This window comes from Protobothrops mucrosquamatus, unplaced genomic scaffold (genome assembly GCF_001527695.2).
Source record: "Protobothrops mucrosquamatus isolate PMUCROS unplaced genomic scaffold, P.Mucros_1.0 scaffold237, whole genome shotgun sequence".
Taxonomy (NCBI): Eukaryota; Metazoa; Chordata; class Lepidosauria; order Squamata; family Viperidae; genus Protobothrops; species Protobothrops mucrosquamatus.
The window spans coordinates 840,887-859,795 of NW_015386587.1; the positions used below are offsets into that span (position 1 = coordinate 840,887).

The 18,909-nt window shown below is 41.6% G+C and overlaps 2 protein-coding genes across 2 annotated transcripts in view; both read right to left on the reverse strand.

Moving 5' to 3' along the window:
- Positions 1-5,273, reverse strand: part of SRSF4 (serine and arginine rich splicing factor 4) — a 13,614-nt gene extending 8,341 nt beyond the window's left edge. Inside the window, exon 1 of the mRNA XM_015814325.2 lies at positions 5,073-5,273. Within this exon, the coding sequence (XP_015669811.1) occupies positions 5,073-5,179 (107 nt within the window). The 5' untranslated portion in view covers positions 5,180-5,273. The remainder of the gene's footprint in view (positions 1-5,072) is intronic.
- A 9,694-nt stretch (positions 5,274-14,967) lies between these two features.
- Positions 14,968-18,909, reverse strand: part of MECR (mitochondrial trans-2-enoyl-CoA reductase) — a 10,547-nt gene continuing 6,605 nt past the window's right edge. Inside the window, exons 4-8 of the mRNA XM_015814330.1 lie at positions 18,408-18,445; positions 18,164-18,237; positions 17,112-17,172; positions 16,453-16,525; positions 14,968-15,389 (exon numbers count right to left, since the gene is read on the reverse strand). Coding sequence (XP_015669816.1) covers positions 15,226-15,389; positions 16,453-16,525; positions 17,112-17,172; positions 18,164-18,237; positions 18,408-18,445 — 410 coding nt within the window. The 3' untranslated portion in view covers positions 14,968-15,225. The remainder of the gene's footprint in view (positions 15,390-16,452; positions 16,526-17,111; positions 17,173-18,163; positions 18,238-18,407; positions 18,446-18,909) is intronic.

Sequence of the window (18,909 nt, forward strand, 5' to 3'; positions counted from 1 at the left end):
GAGGAGATGGATTGTTTAAGTTTAGACTTTGGAGTTAGAGATATTAATATTTGTTTACTTGTATTTGAATATTAGCCTAGGTTGGTTTGGGAAGTCCGGGGGGTGGGGGGATGGGTTATAACATTGTGTAATATCTGTGATGTATTTCTTTTTTTTTATGATAAAAACAATAAAATTTTATATTGAAAAAAAAAAAAAAGAATGTTTAATGGAAGGAAACCTTTTACATTAATATTTCATTACTATTTTTTTTTAATTCTAGAACATTTCATAATACTCAAATATGCTCTTTGTTTTTAATACCATAATATTTTTGTTTACTAGAGACATATGCTTGGGTAGCATATGGTGAAACAGATTGTAGCATTCTCTAGAATTAGATGATACAAATTACCAAAATCTGTAATTTTGGTTGCAAAAGGTTAAAGCATTTATTCTTTTAACATATAAATATATCATCTAAGTAAATATATAGGCAGGATTCTTTTCTATAAATTATCTTGAGATGGTTCATCCACAAAGGCTTCTAAAAAAGTTTTTATTCTGAACACATTACAAATAAGCCAGATAGTACAAATGTATATGCTAGCTGAAATAATTAATGTAGTTAAAGTAAATATTTGGGTTGATAGCAAAAAATAATAAAAAAATTACTTTTCTACCAAATGGAGAAAAATGTTTTTTCAAACTTTCGAATTACCAGAATTATATTTCTAGTTGCAATCCTTCTTCTGCCCAAGATAGATTTTGATGACATTCATCTCCTGAAATCTGAGTTGTTAAAGGCGCTAGTGGTCTGAACCATCAATATCTGACAGAAGTCTAGGAGATGCTTTAGTTGTATAACAGTTGGTATTTTGAATGGTAAACTAATACAGCAGGAAAACAAGTTTCTACTGCCTTAATATTACTGCCAACCAGAGTAAAACAGTTGTATCTGACACTATGCTGCCATTTTAAAGCTTCAGAATAAGGTAAGGGATTAGACCCCGGCAAACAAAAATATTATCCTGGACATTAAGGCAAGTCAAAAAGTATGGACTTTTTAATGCTGCGACCCCAATTTAGTTTTTCTCATATATATCCCAACTTGTTTTACCCATATTGCCAATTTCTCACAGAATAAGGAGTTACAATCTATTGGTATACCATCCTCAGTTTGCTAAGCATTACTGTATTAAAATTCGCAAACATTAGAACAAAGCCAACAAATTACTTTGCAAAAAGGTATAAAAGTGTTATAGCCTAAACTTAATACTATTTTAGCTACTAAAATTCAGGCCCTTTAATAACAATTAGCGGAAAAATTAAATCTGGCTAATTACTGAAAGCAATTAGTCTCAAATTTAGTGTAATATGCAAAACTTCTTAAATAGCCCATGAACTTTACTGTTAGTGATAATTTGGAAAAAAATACTTCTATTTTTAAGCAATCGTTTAGTTTACTGTGCTCTCTAGAGTTCAATAAACTCTATTTCCTATTAATTTTGAAGTTGGCTTTCTGAATATTAGCCAGTTACCTTTACTCAATTTGTTCCATTAAACAGCACAGACCTCAGTTAATCAAAAGTAAAAGGGGATGCTTCCAAAGCATTATTCTCCAAAGCATCGTGTGATATCTGAAGATAGGCAAAGAATAGAAACCACCTTCAGAAATCTATGTTCAAACTGAGATCAATTTGAATGTTGCTTGAATACTAAGAACTGATCCTATCTGAATACTTTTATTAATTGATCACATTGATAAATCTAGATGGCATCACCATTAGTTTATTATTAAGTGCAAGAACTTTGGCTTGTTTGCTAGTTGTTCATATAGTAAAACCTCAGTTTAGCATGCTATTACCAAACATCTGCATCAGCCTGCATCATTTCTATAATGACATTATGCATGATATGTTATAAAAATATATAATTTTTATCATTTGTATATCACAAATGTAACAACAGAGATAAATATTAATGCTTGCAATTAAAGACTATTAAATAGGGGGCTTTACACTTAAAGTTTTATCTTATATCCCAGTGATGGCGAAACTTTTAAAGACCGAGTGCCCCAAAACCACCCCTGCCTCGTTCCGCCCCATCCTGTCCACTCTGCCTCCACCCTGCCCATCTGCAGGGCCACTCACCGCCTCCACGACCCATCGCAGATCACCCAGGTGGCCCAGCACTGCCATGGCGGCCATGCCCTCTGCCCTCACCCTGCAGCGTCATCTGTGCGCAATGGAATGCGAGGGCGGAGTCTTGTCCCAGCTGCCCGGCTCCATGTGCTTGGCTGCGCTGCTCCACGTGGGCCGTGCTCGGGGGCGACTCTCCTCTGGTGGGGCTGCTGGTGAGTAGGGGGCCGTGGGGAAAGGCAGGGCTAGGGCGACAGCACGTGTGCCCACAGAGGGGGCTCCGAGTGCCGCCTCTGGCACGTGTGCCATAGATTCGCCACCACTGTTATATCCTATAAGGAATAACTAACATCTTTTCATCTTCTGATAGCTGTTAGAAGTGTTTGTCCTAAAAAGAACCTGCTCAATCTAAAGAAACCCATGCAAGATTTAGTCATGTATAATTCATACATTCTAGAACATTTATCCCAATGTGGCAATGATTTCCTGGTCAACCAGCTACTAGCGGGGATTATGGACACCTGTCTCCTGTTGTACCACTAGTATTGTTATCAATTTCACAGTGCTCCTTTACAGAAGAAATAGTTCAACTATATAATTATTTTTGTAAAGTTGCCATTTTTTTCAGAAATACTTTAAAATGGGTATGCATATTTACATGAGAATACACCAGAGTAAATTAAATAGTATTTCAAATAAATACACCTAGTGCTGCTCTATAAATCATGTTGCAATTCTATCATGAAATAATTCTTCATGAAAGGGATGATGCCTACTCCCTTTAAACCCAGGCTTAAGCCCTCTCATGAGGCAATATGTTCTGTAAAAATGCAATGGATTGGTTTTAAACATGTACACATTTGATTGTACTGCTTTACAAGTGCTAAAAATGCATTTTACATCAGATTTATTTAAATTCTACAATAAGTTAAGACAGCATAGCATTTATTTTCTAACCATTACTTTCCTGATCCAAGTCCAAAAAATCAAGCACTATATCATAATTATTAAAATGGCTACTGATTAGACACAGAGCACGGGTATCAAACTCATCACGTCACGTGACGTGTCGCGATGTGTTGCGACTTTTTTTGCATTGCTGGAGCTGGGGTGGGCGCATCCTCTGCATGATGCAACCGGCCCGTGGGCCAGCTATTAAAAAATCTCAGGTGCAACATCTAATATCTCCAGTTAAACCAAAAAAGACAATACTGAAATTAGACTAATGGTCCATGCAAGATGCTGTTTACCCATAGTACAAAATGCCACATCAAAATTGTTTGTCTACTCTTGGTTTGGCATGTTGCCTGAATTGAATCACTGTGGTTTGTAAACCATAGTTTGTGGCTTACCATATTATTGTGGATCTGGCTGTTAGATATTAAATAAGCCATGGTCAATCAAAGCATGAACAGCACAATGCATGAACCCAGACAGTACATGGCAGCTTCCAGTACTGCTCGTTCATTAAGAAAAGGGCTTCATCCAGGACCCCTTTCAGCTCCAGGTCGGCTTCAGGAAAGAAGACATTTCATTTTGTCCTATGATAGATTTTAAACACGAGATGAAAGCAAGAGAGCCAGTTTGGTGTATTGGTGAAGGTGCTGACCTTGAGCCTGTGAGTTCTAGGCCTCCCTTTGGCATGAAAGTAGGCTGAGTGACTTTGGGCCAGTCACTCTCACAGCCAAACCCACCTGACAAGGCTGTTGTGGGGAAACCAGAAGGCAGAGGTTTAGGTATGCTTGCCTCTGCCAGTTAGACGTATTTTAAAAAATGTAATAACAACATCCAAGCTTTGGGCAAATGTAACAGTTAAAGCAGAGCCAGTTTGATGCAGTGGTTAAGGCATCAGGCTAGAACAGTGATGGCGAACCTTTTAGAGACCGAGTGCCCAAACTGCAACCCCAAACCCACTTATGCATCGTCGGGTGCCAGGTGGGTGTGGCCCATTGGGTGGGCGTGGCTGCGGTGGTAACAGCAAACTGGGTGGGACTAAAAAGTTCAATCAATCAATTCCAACTTTGCAAGATTTTTTTTTTCCGTGAGAAGTTGAAATTGACTGATTGATCGAACCTTTTTTTTGTACATTGCGGCAGAAGCCTAAAGCGAAAAGGTTTTATAAAACCCAGCTGAAGGCCTAGGACTGGGGCGACGGCACGCGTGCCCACAGAGAGGACTCTGAGTGCCACCTCTGGCACCCGAGCCATAGGTTCACCACCACTGGGCTAGAAACTGGGAGATCATGTGTTTTAAGTCCAGCCTTTAACAAGAAGCCAGCTGCATGACTATGGGCCGGTCGCTCTCTCTCAGCCCTAGATGGCAAACTAATTCTGAAAAACTTTGCCAGGAAAACTGAACGAACAAGTAAAAAACCGACTCAAAGGCCCCCTGCCCCAAAACACAACATCCCAAATAGTTAAGGTGCTGGAGGGAAGAAATGCAGGTTCAAGTCCATCCTCAGTCACTGAAATTCACAGGGTGACTTTGGGCCAGTCAACCTTTTCAACCCAGAGTTCGGGGAATGAAAGCTTTTGCTCTTGCAGAAAAGTTGGGCTAGAAAAAGCGCGGCTGGATCACGCGCGACCCCCAGGTTTCCTCGCCTGCCTTGACCCGGACAGGAGCGCACGGGTCTCCTCCAACAGCACCGCACGGACCACAAGAGGGGTCGACACGGACCTTGGCCCAGGAGCGACTTCAAGGATTCCCCGGAAGGATCTCGGCGAAACGCACGAGTATCGCTTTGGGGGGGGAGGAGAGGAGAAGGGGGAGGGCAAGAGGGACGGAGAGGCGCGCGCGGGAAAGGACAGAGAAAGGGCGCGCATGCGCTTTGTGGGGACAGGCCGTACTGACAGGAGGAAACGCGGCATGAAAGTCCGGGCCGGGCCAGGCCCAGAGAGGACCTTCCGGCCCCGGGCAGGCGGAGGAAGGATTAAAGTCGCCGGCACGCCTCACCCGTTCTTGAGATCCACTTCGAGGATTTTTCCGTAGCCCTTGAAGAAGCGCTCCACGTCCCGCTCTCGGGCCTGGTAGCTAAGGCGCCCGATATAGACCCGAGGCATCTCCCCCTCCAAAAAAGAACCAGCACGGGACCCCGCGCCGGGGACGATGACGGAGGGGCGGCGGTGCACGCGCTGAGGTCCACGCGGGGGCGGCCGACTGAGGGGGGGCGGCGGCGGCGGCAGCGGCGATTTTTTTTCGCCCCCCTCCCTCTCGTTGCCTCTCGCTGGCGTAGTACACGCACGCAATGGCGTGCGCGCTGACGTAGGCACGTCACATTACGCCGCGAGTCGGGAAGCTTCCCAAGCAGCTTTTGCGGCGGCGCTTTCGAAGTTCGCCTGTTTCTTCCGGCACGCGGCGGCGGCTCTTAAAGGAGACGTGCTCCTTTAACCAGGAGAGAGCTGTCCCAGTGTTGGATTTAATCCGAGGAGGGGGTAGTTTCGTGCCTCCGGTTATGGTACCTTGTAGGTGTGATTGGGCTACCACGGGCATGATAAATTATTAAACTTGTAATTTAAGAATTCAAAAATGTCTCGACGACTCCTTTATTATTATTATTATTATACAGCCAATCCTCGACTTACAACCACAATTGAGCCCAAAATTTCTGGTAAGTGAAACATTTGTTAAGTAAATTTTGCCCCATTTTATAACCCAGAGATCTTCAAACTTGGCCCTTTTATGACTGGCTGAGGAATTCTGGGAGTTGAAGTTGACCTCCAAGGTCCCTTCCAACTTTTATCATTATTATCATTATCAAGTTCACAAGTCATTAAAGGGCCAAGTTTGAGGACCCTTGTTACAACCTTTTGTGCCAGAATTGTTAAGTGGGTCACTGCAATTGTTAGCACCACAGTTATTAAGTGAATCTGGCTTTCCCATTGACCTGGCCTGTCAGATGGTCGCAAAAGGGAATCGCATGACCCTGATTTAGGACTGCGGCCGTCATAAATATGAGTCAGTTGCCAAGCATCTGAATTTTGATCACATGACCATGGGGATCATATATCAGTGATAACTGAAATAAGCTCATAAATAACTTAGGTTGCCCTTTGATAGTGTGATTCTATGTTTATTTAAAATATTTCAGCACATTTAATTTATTATTTCCCCCAAAAGTGAAGAGTTTACACACAAATTGAAATACTTGTGATTTGTAGAAAGACATGCAGCAGCAAATCATAGTGAATGCTTCACTGTATACAGTCCATACAAATGGAATGTAATTCTGATAAAGGGATATATCTACACAGAGAACCTCAAAGACAGAAAGAACTGGCAAAAGTTGGACATCTGATTACCCTGGCAGAATGATAGCTGCTTCACTGGCAGGCAGTGGCAGTCAAATATTACATCATTGTGAGCTTTCCCCTTAATACCTATCTACCTATCCTGGGTGTAAACAAAGCCTGGAATGAGGTCAAGCAGAGAACTTTTAACCCTGATGTGCAAAGTGATAGATTTAGCACCTCAGCATTCTCCTATGGTAGGGTCATAGAAGTATCTCCAAATACTTTATTATATACCTGTGCCTTCCCATAAGTTGACATTAACACATGTTTACGTGCTGTGCCTCATGGTACTGAACAGGGCTTTTCAACCGGTGGTACGCGTACCACTTGTGGTACATTAATGAGTAGCAGGTGGTACACAGCCCTGCCTAGCCAAGTGTAGTGGGGGAGGGAAAGAGCCAGCACAGGCAAGGACTTACAGTGAGAGAGTCCTCTGGAGCTGCAAAGGCCCCAGGCTCACTTCTGGCTCACCCTCCCCCATGAGAAAGGAGGAGGGGGCGGAGACAGGAGAGGCTATAAAAGGAGGCAGTTTGGGCAGGAGAGGGAGAGAGAAAAAGCAACAGCCTTGGGAGGAGATGGAGTCAGAAGGAGGAGGAGGAGGAGGAGGAGAGGAGGAGGAGGAGGATCAAGCAGGCTGGCCATGAGCCGATCTACAACTGCTGTGGCAGCCACCTGTGCTGGCAGCAGCAAACAGGCAACAAATGCAGTGGGGGAGGGGTCACCCTCCAAGAGGAATGAAAAAAGGCAGCAATGGCTAGAGGTGAGGCACGAGGGAGGGAGATGGAGAGTGGAAGGATTCTTATGTGCTTTTGTGACTTTGAAGTTCTGGGATTTGTGCAATGCGGGCTTTGTGTTCTTAAGGAGTGTTCAGCAATTTCTATTTGGCTGATGTCTCATGTTAGCTTNGTTAGCTGTAAGTTTTGCTGCAAGGGATTTTGAAGTATTTTTCTCCTGAATGGATTTTGCCTCTAGCATTCCTTTACTTATGAATGGAGCCATTTGGGGAGGCTGCCTTAGCCGGCAGCCAGTACTTACATTTTTTTTTCTTCCTTAAGTGCCGGCTGCACTCTTTCCTTTCCTTTCTAGCCAGTAGTTAATTCTTAAACGGGAATGTGCCTTTTTAAGCTAGTTCACTCAGCAGCTTGTCTTTTCTGTCTCTGGAGGCCTTTCCTTGTTTGATCAATATATGGAAGAGGGAAAATATGGGGGGGTTTCAAATTCTTCCTTCAGAAGGAGATGGGAATCAGAAAAAGGGAGGCAGGGAAGGGAGGGAGGAAAGGAAGTCCTGCCCTAGCACTTGGCAACCAGCAGCCATTGACTTTGCTTGTCAAAAGGTTGCAGAAGGGGATCACATGACCCTGGAACACTGTGACCATTATAAATATGAATCACTTGCCAAGCATGCAAATATAAATCACATGACCCTGGGCATGCTGCAATGGTCATAAGTGTGAAAATGGTCATAAGTCATTTCAGTGCAATTGCTACTTTGAACAGGTTTTTTTTTTTTTGGTCATCAAGTTTTTAACACCTTGCTAGGTGGTACTCGAATATTGTCATATCCTAAAAGTGGTACAATCGGTAAAAAGGTTGAAAAGCCCTGGACTAGGAGATTCAGTAATAACCTCTATGTAGATCACACACACACACACACACATATATAAGTTCAGATATTGAAACTGAGATAGTTGCATATATACTTGAACTGTCATATCAGTCCTAGAGGAGTAATCACAAATGAGCAGGGCTGATTCCAGCAGGCAATTATGTGTTTCCTATTACAACACTTAAGACTGCTCAACTGCTCGAGCAACTGGAAAAAAAACTGTTCAAAGTGGTTCAATTCTGTGCCATAGCAATGGCAGTCAGAACGCACATTGTTCCCTTACTTTATCATTAGGCAAAAATGAAAAACAGAAATAAAATGCACCAAACAATGCAGGGCTGAGTATAAATCTGTATATAAATAAAAATGTGCATTAAAACTTCGGGGACATTTTGCTTCCGCTTTAATTTCCATGTAACCATTTGTCAAATATTGCTGTGTCTCCTCAGTTCTGCATAATGGGGTATATGATGGGGAGCAATCAATGCAGGATATTTAAGACAGGGGTGTGGTTTTTTTGAGAAGTTTTATGGATGTTATTCAGACTCCTTTGCCTGCACCTCCCCAAAGTAGTTTTTCTCCAATTGCCCAGGGCAGTTGAGCATGCTTATTCCCATTTTAGGGTACACTTTGGTCGTGGCACAATGGTAATTATATCATAGGCCATTAATCACAAATGGCAATCACATGACCCCAGGATGCTGCAATTTTTGTAAATACATGCCAAGCGCCCAAATTTTGCTCATGTGACCATGAGGATACTACAATGATCCAAAGTGCAAGTACTGGTTATAATGCCACTCTTTTTGGTGCCACTGTATCTTCGAACATTCACTAAATGAATGATTGTAAATCGAGAATTACCTGTATTTGACAACAGTAAATTTTTCAATCCTTGATATCTACATATTTGGAAAGAATAAAGTAATTAAGCAAACGCTTGGATAACATGTGAAGTGTTAATACCACTTTACAATGCCTTGGTAAGGCCACACTTGGAATAGTGCATCCAGTTTTGGTCACCATGATATAAAAAAGATGTTGAGACTCTAGAAAGAGTGCAGAGAAGAGCAACAAAGATGATTAGGGGACTGGAGGCTAAAACATATAAGGAACGGTTGCTGGAATTGGGTATGTCTAATTTAATGAAGAGAAGGACGAGAGGGGGCATGATAGCAGTCTTCCAATATCTCAGGGGCTGCCACAAAGAAGAGGGAGTCAAGCTATTCTCCAAAGCACCTGAAGAGAGAACAAGAAGCAATGGATGAAAACTAACCAAAGAGAGAAGCAACCTAGAACTAAGAAGAAATTTTCTGACAGTTAGAACAATTAATCAGTGGAACAACCTGCCTCCAGAAGCTGTGAATGCTCCAACACTGGAAGTTTTTAAGAAGAGACTGGTCAGCCATTTGTCTGAAATGGTATAGAGTTTCCTGCCTGAGCAGGGGGTTGGACTAGATGACCTCTAAGGTCCCTTCCAACTTTATTATTGTTAATAGGGAGCACCCTATGCTGCTTTGCGGGGGCTGTTTGGATGACAGAAATGGCCCCTTGTCCCCTGCTCCTGTATCTTGGTGCATTTTATCAAATGATGACGGCTTACCTCAGGAAGTCATGGGTGCTCCATCACTGGTGGTTTTTGAGAAGAGAGCGGACAGCCATTTGGAATGGTATAGGGGAAGAGTGTCCAACCTTGGCAACTAAGACCTGTGGACTTCAACTCCCAGAAATCTCCAGCCAGCATAGGGTCTCCTGTTTGAGCAGGTTAGACTAGAAGACCTCCAAGGTCCCCTATTGTTATATGTTTTAATTTTCCCTCACTCTTCATAGATCTCTCTCTGTCTCAGGAGTATCAAAAATGGAAACTTTTTTAAAAGCAAGTGTAAGCACTGCTAAGAAAGTTGTTTTAGATTGGTTTAAAATAGCTTTGGGGGCCACCCCCCCCCCCTTCCTGTCCTTCAGCTACAGCATTGTTCTGTCCCATTAATCCCTGTGCCATGTGGAACCAATTCTTCCTTCCCTACCCATCATGGCAGCAATGATAACAGGAAAATGGTACTCATTTCTCTTGCAATACCAATGAAGACAGCCATCACCATCTGCAGCCTGCTGGTGCTAATGGTCTGGAAAGAGACTCACCATAGTTGTCGTCCTCCCAAGGGCTATATGCTTCTGCCAGACTGTTGTGGGGGGAGAATGTTTATAGAAAACCTAATTGCTTGCCCATAAACAATGCCATTCTGTGAAGAGGGAACACACTGGCTTTTTAGCCCTAGTTGTCAGTGCTCGCACCCCCACCGCCCACCTCAATTAGGGACACCCAATCAGTTTCCCAACTCAGCCATGTTTTGTGTTCACTGGCTCATGTATAATAAACTGCAGCTGCTTCTGTTACAAAAGCAAAGTACCTGTGCTTACTTTCTCTCTCCAAGTCTCTGGTTAAATGAAGACAAACTCCTGTGTACCAAGATTGAGATTAATGGGCCAAAGGAGTAAGAGGCCAATTAAGAGATGATGGATGAGCTAGAACAAGGAATGTGGAGCAGCTGCAGAAAGAGATGGATGGACTCACAAACAGATAACAAATCCAGTCACCCTGATTCATCTATGCCAGAATAGCACAGTAGTCATCTACTTTCCTAGCAAACATAGGGACAGCAGCTCAATCTTTGCATACATTCAGATGGAAGGCAAAAAAACAAAAACGAAACAAAAATAAAGAAACCAGAAGCTGGCAGTTGGCTTCAAATAGTCCAACCAGCGTTAGGTGATTTAATTTTGACTTGATGTGTTTTGGCTGGCAAAAATTTATGGCTTAGCATGTGGGGTGAGCCCAACTAACTGTGGCTTATTCAATAAAGCAAGCAATCCACAGCTCAACAGGATGTGACCCAGTAAATTAAGTAACTGTGCTTTTGGTGTGCTTGTGTTGTGTGAGAGTATGGTTTTAGCACATTGTCATAGAAATTCAATCAAGGCTGGCTTAGCCAAAAGAAAAAAAAAGTTTAATGCAAGGTGCACTTACTGGGTCTAAGAAAAATAAAATCTTTTGAGTTAAATTCTAATACTTCAAAGACAATTCATATAATTTTCCTGTCCTTGTCATTTAAAATTACTTTACTTTTGCTACTAATTTAATCATTTATCCATTAAAGATTACCCTTTTAGAGGCCTGTTAGAAAAATAGGAGCAACATATTACAATAAGCAGTACACTGGTGATTAAGTTAGAAAGTATCTTGTACCCTAATTAATGGCAAACCCTTGCTGTCAGTGGCAGTACCGAGCTTCTGATTTACTTTGCTTTGATATGAATAAGTTTAGCAGATATATATATCTCCAAATTTCTTTTTCTGACAAAGAGTTAAAGAATTAAACTGGGAGACTAAGATGGCCATTTCGAGCTCATTTGCTCTCTTCAGTTAGCCACACCCTTTATGGGATTCGAACCTGGGCAGTTTACCTGCTAGGCAGTTGTTTAACCACCAAGCCACAGGCTCTCCTCCGCTCTTTGCCAGCCGAGTCAAGGGAGTATATACAGGAAGTTTTTCAGACAGAAAGCAAGGCAAAAGCGATTGTAAAAAGTAGAACTGCAGTATAGCAGTCAAAATGCCAAGGTGTAATCAATCAGACCGGTCTGTCTGAAAAACTTCCTATATGGAATGGGTTATGAAGATGTCAGAAATAGCAAAATTGACTTATTTGATCAGGGATAAAACAAATATTTTTATAAGACTGTAAACCTTTTTATAGACTTTTTACTGAAAATGGGAAAAAAAGTAAGTGATGATGTATGCTTTTGATTATTCCAATAAGACTAAAAAAGGGGAGGAGGCGTAATGAGTTTGTAACTGTTGAAAAGAAGGTTGGAAGCTGTGTATTTTTTCATTTCTTTTTTATTTTTCTTATTTTTCTTTGCTTTTTGCACTTTTACTTTTTTCTTCTCTTTTCTTCATTATATTTGCTTTTTGCTTAAGTAAAAAAAATATATTTATATGTAAAAAAACCCCTGAATTGTAGTCCATGTACTAGGGATAGCAATCCAGTATCATAGAACATAGAATGCGATTGGAAGGGACATTGAAGGTCTTCTAGTCCATCACCCATGGCAGGATTCCTTATATCATTCCACACAAACCTCCAGTGTTGGAGCATCCACAACTTCTGGAGGTGAGTCATTCCACTGATTAATTGTTCTGTCAGGAAATTTCTCCTTAGTTCTAGGTTGATTCTCTCTTTATTGATCTTCCACCCTTTACTTCTTGTCATACTCTCAGGTGCTTTGGAGAATTGATTGCCTCTTCTCTGTGACAGCTCCTCAAGTACTGGAATCACCCCTAGTCCTTCTCTTGATTAGACTAGTCCAGGGGTCTTCAAACTTAGCCCTTTTATGACTTGTGGACTTCAACTCCCAAAATTCCTCAGGAATTCTGGGAGTTGAAGTCCACAAGTCATAAAAGGGCTAAGTTTGAAGACCCCTGGACTAGACATACCTAGTTCCCTCAACCGTTCATCATATGATTAGGCCTCCAGACCCGTTATCATCTTTGTTTCTCTTCTCTGCACTTTCTGGAGTGGACTGGATGCAGCATTTCAAGTGTGGACTCACCAGTGAAGTATAAAGTGCAGTATAAAGTGTAAACTGTCGCTTCACATGATCCTGAAACTATATCATTGAGATGTACGGTATCTAAAATTATTGTGATGAAGCCAAATTCAGGCCTGACCTCCTAGGTTGCCCCTGCATTTGGCCAAAGAGTACCATGGGACATTTTCCAGGTTGCCTCAAACTCCCGGAGTGGAAGTCGCCCCATTCATTTCTGAGTCTGCAGCATCCCTTCTCCAACCAACTGGGGGTCCTTACCTTTTGGGGAGGTGAGCAGAAGGATCTTTAGAGTTGGACCAGGCTGCCAAGGCCTGCTCATACTCATCTAATTCCTCTTTGAGCTTAGGCTTCTTCTCTTCTTTCTTCTCTGCCTTCCTCCCCCCACCCTCCTTGCTGTCTTCTCTTTCTTGAAGGATTCCATCTTAGATTGATTTTTTGCAATCTTCTTGGCTGCAACCCCACAATAAGCCAAATGAAAAAGGAACAGGGTTTCAGTGCCGGAGTGTCAATTTCTAGCATCTTGAAGCATTAAAACAGTGTTTCCCAACAGTTTTCTTAGAGTTCTCTCTCCAGCTTCAAAGGGAACATGACCAGGACTGGAGCATTTAAATTTAAAGGAAGAAGTATAACATTGCTTTTTTCCTTTCAAGTAAGCCCTCAAATAATCTATTTTTAAATGGAAGAATCCCAGATCTGGGTAATATGGCTACAGTCAAGGCATATAAAGCTCTTCCATTTGCCTGCTATCCTTTGAAATGAAGCAAGAAGGTAGATCATTTTCAGAACAGGTCTAATTATTTGGTTCCCACTGCAAGCTATGCAACAATAAATGCAAACCATACTAAAGTAAACCAAAGCCACTCAAAACTAAAATGCACATATGGCTTTATTGTGCTGTGCCACATTTATGTAGGACCAACCTATCATTTCATTATAACCATGCCGCGCATTTAAGTCCAGCACCTTCACTATCTACATTTTGCGCATAAGAGCACAAGACTCCTACATATCAAATCTAATGTCTGAAAACCTGACACAAACAATTAAACCAGTACAGCAGAAGAGATTCGAAACTGATGCAGCAACACTGTGCAATTGAAGGGCTTCAAGGCTGTCATTTGCTATTACTAAGGCCAAGGAAAAATCTCATCGGTGATCAGAGCTAAAACACTTTATTGGAGATGAAAATCACTGACATTTCAACGGCCATTGTGTGATTTTTGCAAGAACAGGTTTGTAATCAAATGCAATTTGCTTTCATCTCAGTTACAGCCATCATGATATAAATAACCAATTCAAAACTGTTCTTTTTCCGACATTATATCCCAAAGAGGACTTTCGATGCTGCAGGCTACAATTGATCCATCCTGGCTCTCAAATTACACTGCAGCTGTTTAGAAACTCCCCTGCAAGCTGGCTGCTCCAAGGAAAATGCCTTGGTGGGCTAATTACTCATCCACCTTTAATAAACTAACATTAGAACGAAAAGGAGCTGCTAAGAAATCTACTAAGTGAAGCTAGTTTACCTTGTTGCATATTACTGTACAGATCACTCTATTTTTAGCATCTGCTGCTGCTTCTAAAATACATCTCTGAAAATGCGTAAGAATGGCTTAGAACAGTGTTTCTCAAGTTTGGCAACTTGAAGATGTGTGAACTTCAACTTGACTTGGATGGACTTGGAAACTTCCAATATGTGGAATTCTGGGAGTTGAAGTCCATACATCTTCAAGTTGTCAGGGTTGAAAAACGCTGGCTTAGAAAATTCTTCTCAATCCCAAATATTTTGGACTTGGTCATATATTTGCCAGCCAGCATGAGGATCAGTTGTGTGGGTCAAGAGTTATGAAAATCAAATATGAAGTTGGGGAAAGTTACCTCAGAAGCCACAGAACTAATTTTGAAGCTGAATGCATCCACCATGATTTTCCTGCTCAATGACTAACTTGTCAAGAGTCATTTCGCTCAGAAAAGAAAGGGATCTGGCTGTAAAGACTGTTGACAGCATCCTGTGTCTGTAAAAGAGGAAAATACTAAAAACCTACCTAATTCGTTATAATCTGCAGAATCAGAGAGAGATTTATACAAAGTCTTTAACCCCAGTGGGACCACCATCTGTCCCATCTCATTCCACTCTTGAGGAAGTCTTATCACACTGTATATTAGTAAATATTCTGAGTGTGTACACATACATCATCATAGATGAAATAATTTCCAAGATAAGAACTGTTGCGAGCAGATCCTCCATGGGCTGAAATGTCTCTTTTTTTCTCCAGACTTCTATCAAGCTGCCTAAAGTTGTCTCTGGCCTGATGGATGCTATATAAGTTTAATAACAAAACAAAAAATAAAAAGAGAAAGTCTACAAGGATTCCCTGGTTGGATAGAAACCAAAATTGCTTTAGCTCCCATGCCATCACTGATATTGGATAGTGATTTCCCCTCTATGTTAAGCCTGCACTGTTTGCTCCGCACTCCTCTGTCTGTCCCTGTTGAGCCAGAAGATGGACGTGAGGATATAAATCACTTCGGTTCTGTAATGCTGAATCATTCAGGCCTTCTGGGACTGAACATGCTTGTCTGTTATTTTCTCATCAGATGATCTTCACATCCGGAGGATCTGCTTAACTGATACATATGGTTCCTGGGAAATCTTCAAAGCTGCTTGGTAATCTACCAAAGGGACTTCTTGGCAGGCAGGAGCAACCAACTGACCCTTTCGAATGAGAGTGCACAGATCTGCTATCATTGTTTCCAGCTTGTCTTTGCCTGTGTATAGAAAAGAAGGCAGAAAATAATCATCAGTTGTTCTTTCTTTCTGAACTACTGAGTTTAGACCAGGGGTCTTCAAACTTGGCCCTTTTATGACTTATGGACTTCAACTCCCAGAATTCCTCAGCCAGTGTGCCTGGCTGAGGAATTCTGGGAGTTGAAGTCAACAAGTCATAAAAGGGCCAAGTTTGAAGACCCCTGGTTTAGATTCAAGAGAATAATAATCATTGGTACAATAAATTCTGCTGGAATCTCCTCTGCCTGTCCCTCTGGAATGATATTCTCACCAGAGCTTTGTCTTGAACCAACTCTGCCATTTTTTAATCCAGCCGTTTCCTCCAGGCCCTGGTAAAGTAGTTCTCTTGTATTATTGAGTCTTGTTCTTTTTTGTTTTTGTTTTGCTACTTTTATTGGGTCATGTCATTTTAGTGGAGATTTTTTATTGGTTGTTTTTACTGTAAGATACTGTAAGCCCAGAATCCACTGAATTAGGCAAATCTACATGGTGGATAAAATAAATTGCTCTCAGGCAACCTGAAAATAAAAATCAGCAATACCAAAAAGTTCAATACATGATACAATTGGAATTATCTTTTTTAGTTAGGGAAGGAATAAACAGACTTCAAGATTATGGGAAGTGCATAATGTTTTTTTGTAATCCACAGACTGCAAAGGCTCAACCACCTAACCCAACATTATAAATTGGGCAGCAGAGTGTCATCAAGTATATTTATTTTATCCAGTGTATAAAACTGACTAACTCAATTGATTAAACTCAACCCATATCTCTGACAGTAATATTTCTTTCACTTTTGACTGGAGATGCATCAGATCACAGATGTTCTGCTATAACCCTTTTCATTAAGCTAAGGAAACAGTGTCTTCTTATTTTTCTAGTACTCAGCCCTCTTTCAATTGTCATGTATGGAGTTTTGTTTTCATTGGCTGCAGATTATTTCACATGCATTTTAATCCACTGAATGAGAGAGATGAGAAATTTGGAGCTGAAGGCAGATTTCATCAGTTCCTAATATAAAAACAACGCACACATGCCACTTACTCTGGGCATTGGCCCTCTTCCACTGGGTCATCCAAAAGCCACAAAGCTTGACATCCTTAAAGATCAGTGCGCTCTGCAGAGGAATTACAATTCACAAGTTCTGAAATACAGTTTTGGGATGGGGGGGAATTTAGCATCACAATAGGGGGATATCAGAATGTGTTTCCTCTTAAGAGATATTGCTCTAACAACTGGGAAACCTAAGGCACAAACAGAAATAGTGTACAGGTAGTCCTCGATTTACAACAGTTCACTTAGTGACTGTTTGAAGTTACAAAGGCACTGAAAAAAGTGACGACCATTTTTTACACCTATGACCATTACGGCATCCCCACGGTCACATGATCAAAATTCAGATGCTTGGCAACTGACTCCTACTGATGACGGTTGCAGTGTCCTGGGGTCATGTGACCCCCTTTTGCGACCTTCTGACAAGCGAGGTCTATGGAGAAGCCAGGTTCACTTAATAACAGTGTTACTAATTTAACAGCTGCACTGATTCACGTAACAACTGTGGCAACAAAGGTCATGAGATGGGGCAAAACTCACTTAGCAACAGAAACGTTGGGCTCAGTTGTGGCCATAAGTTGAGAACTACCTGTGTTATCTCAGGAAAGGGAACATGTGCAGTCTGGCCAGAAAACTTTAGGGTTACTCACCACAGGGACTGTCACAGGCTGCTTTGACATCCCACCGTAGGTAATCATGGTCCCACTTTGCCTAATGGAAGAGTCAAGGCAACGAAGTTGGCAAACTACCTTCATTCAGACCTGCTTTACTGTCCAGCTTCCTCAGCCTTTGGGCACCTGGTTAATTTCTGCAACCATTAATTGGAAACCATGCAGTTCAGAGGTTCAGAGCAAGAAGCAGGACGCTGCCCTTTCCTGGAGGGTTCACTGGATTAAAGTGTAGTGAGAAATCCAAAAAGGGCTCTCTTTCAACATCTCGCTAAAATCTTCAACATAGCTGTCCTTCACAGAAAACTTTTCCTCGTGGTTCTGATTCAAGACTTCTTGAAATACAACATTAGGGGTGGCTTCATGTTGGGTATCAGGTTTTAAAAGCACTCTCAAGTGAGTCCTTTAAATTGTAAAATCCAGATCAATTTTGATCTATTAAAAACCTTGGAATTCTGGGAACTGGCTTAGAATACCATTCTCCTTCTCCTGTCTAATAATGACATTACATTTGCTAAAAACAATATTAATACACAGTAAATTCATACTACTACAGTGAAATGATGATACAAAGATCTATTCTGACTATTCCAGAGCTATGGAGCTGGATTTCACTGAAATTATAAAGTTTAAATATTTTTCAGAAGCAGCACAAAATCCTTCAACCCTGACTGGCATTTGGCAGCTTGCTAGCTGGGCAAATAGGTTTGTCATGAGGTTTTTAAGTATCTCTTAATTTTTTTCTTAAGTGTCACACAAGCGAAACCTTTTGGACAGTATTCAATACAATTGCAAAATTGTCATCTTCAAGACAAGAATTCAGACAGTACAAATCTGACACTATTAAAACAGCAAATCTTTGCACTAATCCATATTAGTAAATTTAAGGGCGTTTGCATGCCATGCTTCAAAAACACTTTTCTTAGGCAATTCATAATCCAAATGAAAATTAAAAACAAATTGCCCAGTAAGCATTTAAATTGAGTGAAACAATTACTACAGATATAATTCAAGCAAAGAAAAGCTAAATTTACCGCAAGTGACGCATCAGCTCAGTAGCACTTTTCCCTCCAACACCATTCAGAGCTAACGAGGGTTTAGGAATTTCCTGGAGAACAAAATTGTAAAACAAAACAAAAACAAAAGAGCACAGAAAACAAGTTGCTTCCTGCCTTAAGTCCTCCAAATTATTCATAGAAATAAATGTTTGATTTTGCTAAGTAGTTCTTAGATTTCTATCTTACAGTCATCTTTTCAGCATAGAATGGGAAGGCAGACATCCAACTGTAACATGGTTTTGTTTAGAAACAGCAGAACTAAGAAGGATTATACAACTAGTCCTTGACTTATAACACTTCATTTAGTGAAGGTTCAAAGTTACGACGTCACTGGAATAAGTGATTTATGACCGTTTTTCACACTTACAACCATTTCAGCATCCCTAGCATCACGTGATCATTCGTGGTTTTGGGGGAGATCATTCGTGGTTTTGGGGTGGATTTCCATCAGTACGCTGACGATACTCAGCTGTACATTTCCACCCCAGACCACCCCAACGTTGCCCTTGACGTGATGGCCCGCTGCCTGGAGGCCGTACGGGTCTGGATGGGGAGGAACAGACTCAGGCTCAACCCTTCCAAGACCGAGTGGCTGTGGTTGCCAGCGCCTCGGCATAGTCAGCTGACACCATCGCTGACTATAGGGGGCGAAACTTTGGCCCCCTCGGAGAGGGCGCGCAACTTGGGAGTCCTCCTGGATTCGCGGCTGGCACTGGATGACC